Here is a 15,241-nt window from a genome sequence, read left to right on the forward strand (position 1 = left end):
TTCTTTCAGAGCAGTTTTTTTCTTAGGGGAACTTCTGTTACATTATACCAAATGTTTTTTGCACAATTTATACATACAGCTCTGGAAAAAACTAAGAGATCACTTAAAAATGATGAGTTTTTTTATTTTTACCAAATTAAAAACCTCTGGAATATAATCAAGAGGAAGATGGATGATCACAAGCCATCAAACCACCAAAATGAACTACTTGAATTTTTACACCAGGAGTAAAGCAGCATAAAGTTATCCAAAAGCAGTGTGTAAGACTGGTGGAGGAGAACATGATGCCAAGATGCATGAAAAAAACTGTGATTAAAAACCAACCAGGGTTATTCCACCAAATATTGATTTCTGAACTAAAAAGTTCTGCATCGTTTTTGTTATTTCATCCATTTCTCATTTTCTGCAAATAATTTGGGAGAAATGTTGTCTGTAGTTTATAGAATAAAACAACAATGTTCATTTTACTCAAATATATACCTATAAATAGCAAAATCAGAGAAACTGATTACAAAACTGTTTTTTTTCCAGAGCTGTATACCACTTGGGAAATTAAAAATGGTATATATATATATATATAACTAGTTTGATTGTCAAATTAAGAAGAAGTGATTTTTTGTGCATTATTAATAAGAAAGCTATGGAACATGGTCTTACACTATAATTACACAATAATAACTGAGAATCATCCTGTAACATGAGATATTAGTCAGAAATGTCCAAACACTTTTTTTATGAACTTGTATCATATACAATTTATTAGAACTGAGTTCTTTTGAAGCACTTTTCTAGCAAATGCATATAATCAATAATTAACAGACGCCAATGCAAAAAAGAAGAGGAGGCATGTTAAAGACTTCATCTTAACCACTTCAAAAAGTAAATAACGAGAAAAAAAAGGCTTATGTTAATATAGAAAAAAGCTACTTGCGTTATATAAATATTTACAGATGGAGGTATACAAACTGTTTACATAAACTCATAAATTAAATATATACACGTACATATATACACATCCAAATATTAATGTAAAAAAAATACAAATCACTCAGTGTCACTGTTTAGTTTCTTAACAAACTCCTCATTTACAGAACGGATCTGTCTGTTTTATAAAATAAAATAAAAAGATTACAGGAGTAGATTATGGCCTGCAGGTTCTTTGAAAACAGAAACTCCACTTTTCCAATTTTAATTTTTTAACCTATTTAACCACAAAAAGTGAAGATACTACAGGGAGGCAGACACAGAAGGTAAAACAGGCAAAAACAGGGCTTGGCATCGTTTCTTTTTAGAAACGAGAAACAAAGTATAAAACAGTCTTCATGAACGATGAGTAGAAAAGTATGGTGAGTAGTTTGCACACTTTTGGTGAATATTTCGAGCCCTGTAAAACGACGCAGACACTGCTGAAGAACGAGGCTCATCAGAAAGGCAGTTTAGGCAGCATCCCCAGGTTCGTATCTTCTTTAGATGTAGTTTGTAATTTACTACAGTGATTAAGTCACAAAACAGGCTGTGGTGCACTTCCTATAAGTGATATGAGAAAACATACAGTGTGCAGAAATTAAATGTAATGGTGTTAAAAGAATTCCCTTCAGTCTACAGCAGGTCTCACTGGTACACTACTTTATAGATGTGTTTCTGAACAACAGTGCTGATAAAATAAAATATTTATAGTACTCTTAAAGGGAGAGTTACGGCAAACAACCTTTTTTTCACTGTGTTGCTGAAGCCAATGATCAAAATTTGAGTTTATATTAAGTCTTATCCTGAGCACCATTAACCTACACTAGTTCATTAGAGCTGTGGTTTGTTCTCAATTATTGTTAGGAAAGGACAGATCAAATAAATTTTATGGTACCACTTTAAAATAAGGCTCTTTTATAAAGGATTTATAAACAGTCAATGCGGAAGTTTATAAATGGTGAATACTTAAACATAAACATAAAATGCATCCTACCTTGTTTTTTATTTTTTTTATTTTTTATCAGTCAGCATTAATACCTGATTTTTATACCTAAAAAGTAATATATAAAGTCAGTTTAGTTCTTTATTATTAATTTATTTTAATATACACCACATTTAATCCAAGATTAATCCGGGTAGTTAAAGTTAATAACAGATATGTTAATGACTGATGACTGATGAAACAGACGACAAAGTAAGATAAGCATACAGAATGTTATATGAGATTTAACAGTATAAATATTCTAAAATTACAGGCCACTGTTGTCCTTTCTATGTAAGTGTTGTAAATGCTTAGTAATGGTTTACAACATATTTATAACCTAATTAATAGTATTAATAAACCATTATAAGCTATTTAAAAATCCTTTATAAAGGAGCCATATTTTAAAATGGTACCAATTTTAACTTTTCCCAACAATCGGCATATATGTATCCCAACAATAACATACTGTAACAGATATCCACAAATCAGGAGCATTTTCAGGCAGTCATTTCCTTCGTTTGGTTATTAAAAATGGCAGTTAACAGGAACTCGGGAAATCTGGAAGTATACTTATATGATTGCTGGCTCCAAAAAACAGGCTATTTACAAGCTGTGATATTTACCTAAAGGGGTGTTGTCCATTTAACTTTTTGTCAATGACAAAAGTATTACTAATAAAATAATGCTTCATGCTTTTTTGAAGATAGATTAACAGAGATTTTTACCTTGGGTGTTTTAACAAAATTCACACAATTCAAAAATTCCAATTGTCTTCTATTAAAAGTGAGCTTTGAGTCTTCCATAAGCATGAATGGCTATAAATGCATTATATTAAATGACTGTCTGTGGTATCTGACGCTAAACACTTTCCATTTCCGTCTAATTTCTTTCTTTTTTTATTTTGATTGGGAGGTTTTGAACAGGTTTTGAACGATGTGTAACACAACACTCCTACATTTTTTACGCTACTGTCTGACCTCACCTTTAATGTACAGTTTAATTCCTTAAACACTGTGCAACATACAAACACTCGTTTCAACACTTATGCACATAGGGTATATGCACTCAGGCATGTCCGTCAATTATTCATAAATACGTTTATTTTTTCCCATTCAGTTCCACAAAAAAAAAAAATGGCTGCGTATCAAAATATGTCCGATATGTAAAATGCGATTAGTAAAAAGTGAAAAAAAGCGTGGGCAATTTTTTTTTTTTCCAAAAGAAATCCATCAGGAAAAAACACTGTTCCAAAGTTTATCGTGTAGAAAAGTAAGATGATGTAATGGAGACTCGGCCGGTGTCAGACGGACGTCTCTGACTGCAGCAGCAGGACGAATTTGTGTGATTTTGGGTGGACGTACACCTCGCTGATCTTGAGGTGGGGGATGGACTTGGTGCTGACCACCAGGCTGAAGTCAGCGTTTTTCAGCTGGAACTCGGTGCCGTCCCTCAGGGGGCTGGTGACCGCCGCCTCGCTGACCAGCGTCCACTGCAGCGCCTGCCAACACTCCCGTCCGTACTGCAGAGTGGGTCCTGAGCTCAGATAACTCTCCAGAAATGCCTGAGACAGAAAACAAGAAAACAACATTACAATTCTGATAAAACATAATTGGAATTTTCTCCAAAAATTAGAATATCATTAAAAACTTTAATACTTTATTTAAATAATTCAGTTCAACATGTGAAACTCATATATATTATATAGCTGTATTACTCTCTCTGTATAACAGAGTGATCTATTTTAAGCGTTTATTTCTTTTATAGTTGAAGATTACGATTATCGCTTACAGCCAATGAAAACCCAAAAATCAGTGCCTCAGAAAATTTGAATATTATATTATATAAGACCAATTGGAACTTTTGGCAGTGTGGGCAGTGTGCCAAGTCCTGCTGGAAAATGAAATCCGCATCAATTATTAACATTAATAATATGACTTTTGTTTTGTATCAGAACAGTGGGACCTAACGACAGTATTACACAGCTTTCTAGTGGTCAGGGATTAAAAACAACACTAAATGAACCATGTCAGACACTAATCTTTACATGTAAACTAATTATTAAAAATCAATACTGTGTTTTTAAAAAAGAAATCGATACAGTATTGCAAAACAAAATATTGCAATACAATACCATATATTTTCCTACACCCAATAAGAAGGCTGGTTAGAGGAGAGGTTAAGATGTAAAGAGAGAGTGTGTGATGATTGGACAGAATACAGATAATATTTAGGGGAATAGAAAGGGATAAACGGGAAGGAGCAGGATGAAAGGAAACTGAACAAGTTAAATAAATAAGTTAAATAAATGATGTGTGTGTAATTTGTGAGACCTTCGGGGTCATGTTGTTGGTGATGCAGAAGGCCAGGTGGGTCTGGATGCTGTCCATGGTGTGGCAGTGCTGCTGGCGGGTGGTCCGCAGGTACTTCTGCAGGGCTCGGGCCATCGAGGGGAAAATAGCCTGTGCTGCCTCGCGAGGATCCATCACATCACCTGGAGGCTTCTTCTTCTCCTCCTCCTGCAGCCTCTGTACGTGTGTGAAGGCCTCCTCTACTGCCACCACCAGCCTGGAAACAGGAAGTAAAGAAGAGATCACCTCAAAGCCTGATTACAGTGTTTTATATGTGTGTTCAGCTGTTCATGAGTGTGATGGTATATGGGAAAAAGCTTTTCCATAGTCTGGAGGTCTTTATCCTCAACAGCCTGAGAGAAGCTGATGGAACAGGTGATGATCAGGGTGTCTGTTATCATGGCCGTACCGTGCTCTGCGTTTGCGGACTCTCCTCTCGTGGTCGGCCTCCTCGTAGTACAGCTCGCTGTGGCTGGTGTCTTTGTGCCGGGCGGCTGCTGCCATTTTGGCTCGGGATTGACTTGCTCCACCATCACTCCCGGGACCTGACGACAAAAAACATGGAACAAATTTAATAAATTTCTTCTATTTCTTCGTGGTCAACGGTTAAGTTATTGTGACTTAAATTCAAGATGGCGGTACCCAGAGATTTACCTACAATATAGGATGTAAACAGTGTTTTTAATAAGGTTCTTGTGCAGTTTTTATAGTTCTAAATGCCTTGTTTTAAATGTCAGGGCCTTGTTTTGCAAAGTGTGAAGCTACTTTGAGTCTGGAAAACGGTGAAAAAAACATTTTACTTTATCTGCAGGGGCAAAATTTTGGGCAAAGTGCACAAAATACTGGATCTCAGAAAGCTGCAGGAGAACAGAGGAGGGCTATTCAACACAAGTAAGTAATTTTAATCACATTATAATACACTCAAAGTCCATTTCACACTTTCTGAGTTCTCCTTTAACTCAGCTTTGCCAACTTCCTTTAGAGGACAGTATCTAAAGCCTGCTTGAAGAGTCGCTAAATGGTGTTTGAAGATATAATGTGCTAGTTTGCTTTATTGTAACGCAATCATGCTGTGCTATCGAGTATCACATGGTATCAGTCCTTTCCAGTCTTTAACTGTCTTAACAGGGTAAGCCAGTAATGTGCATATATTATATAGCCAGAAGTATTCGCACACTCATCCAAATCATTTCCTGTAGCAAAAACTTGTCTGACACTAATAATCTCCATCTGTACTGAGTTTAAATGTGAAATAATAACTTATGATTTACTGTAAGAAAAAGTGTTGTTTAACTACACTAACACATGAGGGCGCCACAGGTCTCCAAACTACAACAGCAAAGAACACATAATTCAGAGAAAGTGTCTTGTAGTAATAAATCTGTGAAAAACACAAATATGAGTTTATAGGGTTCACTTCACCCTATCACCCTGTTTACCTCTTGTCAAATTCAAGGATTTAAGAAAACTTTACATCAATTTATGTATCAGCATTATAAAATTATTTAGATTTAATTTCAAGATGGCAGCGGCGATAGCAGTCTAGACTAGGGTAGTCTAGGGTAGACTACTGTGTGTATAAACAGTGCTCTCAGTGCTTTATTTTAAATACCAGGGCTTTCAGAATTCAATTTATGAAGTGTAGAGCTATTTTGAGCTTGTAAAGGATTTTTTTTTTTTTGCATGGGTAATGAATGCTATGCCGCAACAGCTAGCATTGTAAGATTGTTGTTAGCATGTATTTCTGAATGATTTTACTACTGTTGACCATCTTGGATTCTGAACTCAGGGTTTGTGGGGCTCTCCCTGCTTTTCTAGTAGGAAATTTAACCTGTGGTGTTAAAATTAAACAATTAAAAAGTTAAAATGTCCTACCTCTAACTATGAAATGCAAATAGAACACAGCACTAGTTTTTAATATCATGGTACCGATCATCTTATAATTCTTGTATACACACACACACACACACACACACACACACACACATATTCCTGGTGTACTTTATTAGCTGCTTATTGGTGAGAATGCTCTACTACTCTAGGTGCCTCCAGTCCCTGGTGAGAATCACTGGGTCATGGTGAGTTTACACACCCTGGGGGCAGGAGAACGTCACAGTGATAGATAGGTGCACCACACAGAAGTCGGTCAGTGTGTGAGGGAGTGTGTGAACAGGGTTGGTGGTGCGGGGAGAACACTGGTGTTACACAGAACACTAAGTGCAGACTAAGCAGGTAGGTGCAGTATATATGTGTGTGTGTGTGTGTGGGTTGTGTTGTGTTGTGTGAAAGTAAAAAAGCCCAAAGGAGTCAAAAAAGCTGAATTTCTCAGCTGTATACCTCAAGCTCAGTCCAACAAGATCATTATATAATAATAATAATAATTATATACACACATATACCATATTTTTTGCACTATAAGGAACACTTAAAATCATTACATTTTTCCAAAACTCAACAGTGTGCCTTATAATGAATGCGTCTTATGTATTAATTTTACCAGTCAGGTTATAAGGAAGGCAGTAAAGCCATTCTGCTAAAGAATAGTGTTATAAGGATGAGTTTTAGTGAAGTTTCTCCAGCACTAAGGCTGGGAGCAGCAGCATTAGCATTAGCCGCTAACCACAGTGCTAGCTCTTTTGATGTTACCTGATAGTGCCCTGGGTTACAGGAACACTCAGGGTTTCTCAGTCTAGCGCTATCGGGCGGCTTATGCTAATGCTGCTGCCCCTAGCCTTAGTGCTGGAGAACCTTCACTGAAAACTCACCCTTAGACAAAATACTGGAAATCTTGGAATCTATTGAAATATATAAAATACTTGAAATTTCACACAAGCCTAAAAACATACATGATTAATTAAGAGAATGAGTACATGACTATTTGGGTTTTAAGACAGTCATTGATGGAATAACATAAAACCGCAAAATATTTTAAATTAATCATAACAGGTATAATTTCAGATGTTTAACTAGACAAACATGTATTACAGACTATCAACTATCAATCAATAAAGTGTCATAAATCAATAAATCTTTAGTCACTGGATATGCTGTTGAGGTTTTATATCACTAACTGAAAATTCCTGCTTGCTGAAATTCCCCCAGGGCCGTGCAGGGGTCAGTGGGTGCTCAGTGCATTCCATGGTTTTAACTTACAGTCAGAGAGATAGGTTTTCAGTTTAGCTTTAAACGCTGTGGAGAGAGTGAGAGAGAGAAAGAGAGAGAGAGAGAGAGAGAGAGAGAAAGACCCCAGAGAGAAAAATGCATCCAGATATCAAGTGACTGGATAATAGTCTTCATATCTTGTCAGCCTCAAACCACAGGAATGGTAAGTGTGTATGTGTGTGTGTGTGTGTGTGTGGCTCTGTTGTTACAACAGACTAAAATTCTACCAGTTTTCTCACTAGACAGTCCCTACTTCAGAACTCCAACTTTTACAATAGTACTCCACCAATTAGTACATACATTTTTTTTATATATATATATATATATTTTCATTTTTCTCATAATTTAGGCTAGCACATGCCTCCTCCGGCACATGTGAAGTCAGACTCCACCTCTTTTTAAACTGTTGCTTGAGTAGCATCACAGCGCTAATGCTCAGAGAAAAGCGTAATGACTCGGTTCTGATACACCAGCTCACAGACGCAGCCTTGTGCTGATCCACATCACCCTAGGAGTGATGAGGGAAAAGAGTGCCATCTACTGTACTGTACCCACCCAGAGAGAGCAAGGCTGAGAGCCAATGTGCTCTCTCGGGGCTCTGGCAGCTGATGGCAAGCTGTTGCGGAATTGTTGTGGAATTTCAATCCGAATTAGACTAAAATATCTGAACTTGCACAGTTGGTTTAAGTGGTCTTTTTCGGAGTGAAGTGTGGGATCTGATTACCTCACAGGAATTTGTAAATACCACTTCAACAAAATATCACATTTCTATGAAGGATTAAGTAAACAAATGTTGATTTTGGAAACAGAGGATGTTATAACGATATAACCAATTATAACGATTTAGTTTTCCTTAGTTTTTGTAAAAAAAAAAAAATCAGATGTTTGTAATGTGAAATATAGTAGGGATGAATCATTATAATTTTTTTCCCAACGAATACGTATACGAAAACGTATGTATATTTTTACCTCTATCTACAATTAACCTGAATAAATCAGTAGCCTAATATAATTTTAAGTGAGTCTATTTTGAGTTTTTTTGGTAGTCTTTTTTTTTTTACTTTACTTTTACAAAGAAGCACACTTTTAAGAAGTTATGAAATTATTCACAGATTTTTACTCTATAGAAGTAAGTTAATTGTATACTATATTTTAACTCGCTAATTGGCTAAATAGTACATTAGTATAGTACATTGGTATTGGTATTCATGCACCTATTCATGCAGTAAATAGTCAGTACTAATTTGTAACACATATGAAAATATCCAACTCACCGTCCACATTATAAACTTTTAGAGCAGCCAGGTGTTTGGCTGTTCTGGATTTAGCAGCCGTCAGCAGAGCAGCGTTATGCACAGAGAAATCCTTATAATACTGTTCCAGAACCACCACAGCCGCCCGCTGAATACTGCAGAGAGAGAGAGAGAGAGAGAGAGTAATGAATAAAGCTCTACAGGTTTATTAAAGAACAAACAGCTACTTTTATTAAACCTAAGTCATATTTTATGAACAATAAGATCATGATGCTATAATGACAATAATAATAATAGTCTGACTGGAGGCGTGCGCTAGTCTTCACCCTCCTGGTGTGTTGGGGCCTCACTAGTGATTGGGGGAGTCCTTATGACTGGGGTGGGTAACTGGCCTTGTAAATTGAGGAGAAAATGAGATAAAACATTTAAATAAAATTATTTTAAAAAATGTATATGATGATTTTATTTTAAACAATGACTTTAGCAATCCCCTGATTGATCTGCTTGATGCCATTCTTTTCCCTTACACACACATAGAACACCCAGTGGGATGTACCTGAGCTGTCCCAGGTTGTAGTGGCGTCTCTCTCCATCAGTAGAGCGAATCACACACAGGCAGAAACATGGCTGAAGATGCCGAACCTCCAGCAGCACCACGGCCAAGTAATGTGTAAACAGCAGGGCATCCACCAGCGACACTGCAAACTGCACTATACCCTGATAATTCTCATCCTGTAACATAAACACACAGAAAAAAGCTAATGTTTAATTGGTTAACAGCTTACAGCTGGTCTGAAGCAATGGAAATAATGAAAACTTAAATAATAAAAACTAAATTTACAAAGCCTGTAGCACACAGTTACACTTACACACAAGAAACACAGAGAACTCTGCAACTATTAAAAGTAGATTTTTTTTCTTAAGAGACATTTTAGATGAAGACGTCTGGCTGATCCACATGGAAACAGGTTTAGTCTTAAGTCTTTAGTTTCAGCAGTGAAGAGAAGAATTAGAGTTAGTCTGACAGGTAAAGAAATGCACTAATAAAGTCATTGACTAGATGAAAAAAAATAAAAATAAAATCAGCTTGTATGGTACATACACCAGTAGTGGACTAGTGCATCTCAAAAAATAAGAAAATCATTGAAAAGTTACTTTATTTCAGTAATTCACTGCCAAATCTGACACTCATATATTATATAGATGTATTACAAACAGAGTGATCTTTTTTAAGCGTCTATTATTGCCTCCAAAAATTAGAATATTGAATAAGACCAATTGGTACTTTTGTCAGTGTGCCAAGTCCTGCTGGAAAATAAAATCCACCTCTTCAAAAGATTTGTCAGCAGTTGGATAAGTCACTGACCATCAGTAAATTTTGCATTTCATTTGGAACAATTGGCAACTTTTATGGAGATGCAGATTTCATTTTCCAGCAGGACTTCTAGAGGCACACTGTCCACACTGCCAAAAAAGTACCAATTGGTCTTATATAATATTCTACTTTTCTAAAACACTGATTTTTGGGATTTCATTGGCTGTAAGCCATAATCATCAACAATGAAAGATATAAGCGAGCTTCACATTTTGAACAGAATTTTTTGAGATGCACTAGTATATGCTGTAAAGATTTCCTCACCTGTGAGTCGAGGATGCGCACTCCGAAGAAGAGCCAATAGGAGAGCAGCAGCAGCAGAGTGAGGAGAGCCAGCAGGGCTTTAAAGATGGCGAGCCGTGGCAGCGCAGCCCGCGGCCGCCGCAGGAACACCGCCCAGCCCGCCAGCAGCAGGATCAGCAGTTTAAAGGCCAGAGAGAGGAAGAGCCCCTCGCAGGCCGTCCCGCACGCCTGCAGCCGCTCGGGCCACAGCAGCTGGGGGAGCAGCAGGAAGGCCAGGGGGGTGACCAGCACCAGGACCCCCAGCAGCAGAGTGAGCGCCAGCGGCAGGAAGGCCAGCCAGCTCTGCCTCTGCACCGGAGCTTCAGAGTCTTTACCAAAACCAGCTAAATCCTCCTGAGAGAGACTGTGGTCAGATGTGCCCGTGACCGCTGTGGTGGTCTCAGCCCAGTTATCATCCTGGAAAAACAAGAAAAAGACATTATTATGATTATTAAATATTATATTTATTTATTTTTTGCTTTAAAAGTGTGTTTAAAATGGCAGCAATGTACAGGTGTATCTCAAAAAATGATAATATCATGGAAAAGTTACTTTATTTCAGTAATTCAGTTCAAAATGTGAAACTCATATATTATATAAATGTATTAAACACAAAGTGATCTATTTTAAGTGTTTATTTCTTTTACTGTCAGTATCTCAGAAAATGTGAATATTTTATAAGACCAGTTGGTACTTTTGGCAGTGTGGGCAGTGTGCCAAATCCTGCTGGAAAATGAAATGTGCATTTCCATAAAAGTTGTCTGAGACTGGCTGTAAGCCATAATCATGCTTAATGCTTAAAATCGATCACTCTGTGTGTAGTACATCTATATAATACAGTATATGAGTTTCACATTTTGAAATAAATGACAGAAATAAAGTAACTTTTTAATGCTATTCTAATTTTTTGAGATGCACCTATATCTGGACAAAGCGGTTGGTACTTTATGTCTTTATTGGAAAGTCAGTTCACTCTGTGATCATCTTCAGTTATATCCATTCATTTAAGACTAGCCAACATTTGAATAGGTATAGATCATTCAAATATGGGTCAGAATACCACGTAAATACTATATTTTATTCTAGTTTTTTAGCATGTTATGTCTACTGCGACTGCGCAGATCTCCTTACAGATGGGAGCTTTCCCCAGTAGCACAGACTCCCTGCACTTGTAGCATATACATATATTCTTTTTTTTCTTACACTGTATATGAACACTGCATTTATCCAAACTATAAAATAACACATAAGGAATCATGTAGTGAAAACTGTTAAACAAACCTAAATACTCTGTGAAGTAACTCTGATTAACTTATCCTCTGCAACAGAGGTAACTCTCTTCCTTAACTAAGCAGTCCTGATGAGAGCCAGTTTCATCCCTAACTGTTTTCATCTATGTAAATGTGATTATAGGGGAAAAGAATGTGATGGACCTTATGCATTTCCCAAATTTTTAAGTGCAGGATTTTTCATTCTACTGTATTATGTTACCACTCAATTGTTCATATTGGCAGTCTATTTTTATTATTGAATTTGTCCAAAGATGCACACAAGCTTGTTAAGATGATATTGAGCAGTATAAACTGGCATTCTTCAGCATAATCAGTATTTTTCTTAGTGTTCTCATTGTTACCAGTAAGAAAAACACTGCAGATTCATTAAAACTTATTTAAGGGATAATAGAAACGATAAAAAAGTGTTTTTGTTGGGTTTTTTCCTACAGCAAAAAATCTCCTAATGTGCCTCCAGTCTTAATACACACAGACAGCACACAGGATGCAAAAGACAACCTCATCAGCATAAAGCAATGATCGCACTCTACTCTCACGTGCATAAATCTGCATATAAATGAGGCCGAGAAACTTCCTCACAGCCAGTCAGCACTGTGACATGTTAATACCTCAGCAGAGCCGTTTGCAGAAGCTGAATAAAACCGAGTGCCTGGATTACACCAAAGTGAGGAAATGGATTTTTCTGCTTTTTATCTTCTGCTACTTACTCACTTACTCACTTACTTATTTATTTGTTTATTTGTTTATGTGCTGCTGTTTCAGGGCTGCAGTTTAGTCTTTCATCTGAAGGGAGAGAAGTAGCTCTGATTCCTCGCAAATAGAAGATATAATACGATCATAACAATGAGACGTCAGGGAGAAGAAGTTTCCGGACATGAGAGAGAGAGAGAGAGTAAAAGAAGTATAAAAAAGTAGGTGATGTGGAGGAATAATGGAGGCACAGATGAAAGAGAAAATGCAGAAATATGAGGAGTTTAATCCAGCTCACTCTGCCCTGGGCTCTACACCGCTGTGTAGAGGAGTAGTGGAGAAAATGAAAAGGAAAAATTCATTCCCTTCTCTATGCATGAGTAACGCAAGAGAAAAAACAAAACAAAAACTGGCTATTTATATTCATCAGTTTATTAGGGAGAGAGAGAACGAGAGAGAGAGAGAGAAAGAAAGAGAGAACCATTAGAGAGAGTTTTTAAGCGTACTATTATTTTCTCTCTCTAATCTCTAATCTATGTTTATGTTATTATTATTATTTTTTTCTAATATCTATTTAAGTTTATGATTAATTGCTTTGGCAATAGTCTACAAAATTGCTATTCTATTCAAATCTTTTCATGCTAAAATCTTTCTTTTACAAGATCTTTAAATTTTTTGACGGAAGATATTTGGTTACTTCTTTATATGCAAACTTAAATGTGCTCCCTTTTTTTAATCGTAGTGGGAACTCTGCCAGCTGCATTTTGCATTTTGAATCAATCAAATAGCTTCAGCTGATTCAAAATCAGCCAAAAAAAAAAAAACAGCTATCATGCACTACCAAAAAATATCCATTTTTTTTATTTTAACCCTTGTGTGGTGTTCATATTTTTGTTACTCGTTTACTTTGTTACTTGAATTTAATTCAGCAAAATTAAGCAATTTTACATTAAAATGCTTTACACATGCTTGCTTCACCTAAATTGCAAGCAATATAAACATTTCTTTCAAAAAGTGCTACTCTTTTTTATTAGTTATCGAAAATGTGTTTTGATATATGTTTTTCACAAAAAATGAGCCAATGGCAATGAGTTTGAGTTAGAAAAAATATTTTTTTTTGTATCATTTAATGAAAAATGAAAACGGGTCCCACAGACCCGAACACAAGGGTTAAACCTTCCAAAAAATATATCTTGGGCTCACATCGTCTGCAATCAAAAATTCTAAATTTTCTGTACTCTAATCTTTCATCCAAAACTCCAGTCCTGGTTTTCTGTCATCCACACAAACTATGAGTGAATGTCACTCTTGACATGCTGGCTGCGATGCAGGGAAACAGCTACAGAAATAGTGTTTCTCTTTCATAACACTGCCTGCATGTTCTGCTTTTATGAGCTCTTTACACACAGAATCAGTGTTTACACACAGAGTAAATGTGGCAGCGGCAGTGCCAGATATAAACCAGTTATCAAATACAAATAAAATAAAAAACCCAGACAAAGACTACAGAGAAATCTGAGTGAGCTCTGATGGCTTTCATTGTAGCCCTGTAACAGGATGTCACCTTCACATCCTGTTCATCACATTTCTGTCCCGCCAAAGTCAGAGCGCACCTGACTCTTAAAGGGAATGACAACTGGCACACTGATTGGTTTATTTAATGATTTTAATGTTATTAAACATCAACTGTGTCATACGTAATTGACCAGTGCACTATAGACCACTAAAATAGGGCCCACAATAAAATAATTATTTAAACAAAGTGAGAGAATGCTGTATTTTCGATTATAGAACAACACTCTGAGGGTCAGGTATGTAAGAGTCAGTGTATGTGTGTGTGTGTGTGTGTGTGTGTGTGTGTTCTGTAGGCCCGTACGTGTGTGCCCTGTTTGAGTCAGACTGCCGTTCATTTCCTCCTCATTAGTGGAGGTGAACAGTGGGTTCCAGCACAGAGAGAGAGAGAGCGAGAGAGAGAGAAAGAGAGCAGCAGGAAGAGAGAGAGAGCGAGGGAGCGGTAAACGAGCGTGTGAAAGCCTGAACCTCTCCTCTTTCCAGCCTCCATCCCTTTTCCTCTCATTCTTTCCACAATAATACTCTGTGACTGGGTGTTCACGAACGAGCCAGGACACTAAACGCAGAGCAGACTGGCAGTGTAATTCTGCATTTCACAGGAATAGTGACTCAGTGTGTGTTTATATTGGTATATCAGCTATGTCCATTAATTTATAATCATTCAGAGTGCCTAATACATCTAATTAAATTAATATCAGATCAGATAACATAGTAAAAGAGTTTTACAAAATATCTGATACCATGTAAAGTAGTTCCACAATGCAAACTCTTATATAAATAAACTCTTCAGTTTATCTTCTGAGATTGTCGGTTCGAATCCTGTTCATGTAGCTTGGCATCAGCTATCGGAGCCCTGAGAGAGCACAATTGGCCTTTTTCTCTCTGGGTGGGTACAGTAGATGGCGCTCTCTCTTTCCCCTCATCACTCCTAGGGTGATGTGGATCAGCACAAGGCTGCGTCTGTGAGCTGCTGTATCAGAACCAAGTCGCTTCGCTTTCCTCCGAGTGTTAGCGCTGTGATGCTACAGCAGCAGTTCAAAAAGAGGCGGAGTCTGACTTCACATGTGTCACATTGGATCTGATTTGCTTTCTCTCTCTCTGAACAGCAAGCATGTAAGAAACGTCTTACTGTAAGCAGTGAGCACATGTGCTGCAAAGCCTTCTGGGACTTGTAGTTCTAAACCTGAGAACAGATTAATCCCGCTTACTCTCTAGAGAGGCTGTGTTTAAAATATCACACACACAAAACCCAGGCTCAGTGTGACAGTATTACCACATGCCCTGAGTCCTGAATAATTAAATATGATTTATGATTC

At 37.1% G+C, this 15,241-nt stretch overlaps 1 protein-coding gene across 3 annotated transcripts in view; it reads right to left on the bottom strand.

Moving 5' to 3' along the window:
- Positions 1 to 1,961: 1,961 nt before the first annotated feature.
- The window catches only part of vangl1 (VANGL planar cell polarity protein 1), a 47,701-nt gene continuing 34,421 nt past the window's right edge, over positions 1,962 to 15,241 (bottom strand). For 2 of the 3 annotated variants that reach the window (XM_022665627.2, XM_022665628.2), the window contains exons 4-10: positions 10,354 to 10,788; positions 9,271 to 9,446; positions 8,736 to 8,869; positions 7,453 to 7,488; positions 4,709 to 4,844; positions 4,282 to 4,516; positions 1,962 to 3,512 (exon numbers count right to left, since the gene is read on the bottom strand). In XM_022665627.2, coding sequence (XP_022521348.1) covers positions 3,252 to 3,512; positions 4,282 to 4,516; positions 4,709 to 4,844; positions 7,453 to 7,488; positions 8,736 to 8,869; positions 9,271 to 9,446; positions 10,354 to 10,788 — 1,413 coding nt within the window. In that variant the 3' untranslated portion in view covers positions 1,962 to 3,251. The remainder of the gene's footprint in view (positions 3,513 to 4,281; positions 4,517 to 4,708; positions 4,845 to 7,452; positions 7,489 to 8,735; positions 8,870 to 9,270; positions 9,447 to 10,353; positions 10,789 to 15,241) is intronic. The other variant, XM_007227742.4, reaches the window with a different exon arrangement.

Source organism: Astyanax mexicanus, chromosome 11, assembly GCF_023375975.1.
Source record: "Astyanax mexicanus isolate ESR-SI-001 chromosome 11, AstMex3_surface, whole genome shotgun sequence".
In the NCBI taxonomy this organism is placed as follows: domain Eukaryota; kingdom Metazoa; phylum Chordata; class Actinopteri; order Characiformes; family Acestrorhamphidae; genus Astyanax; species Astyanax mexicanus.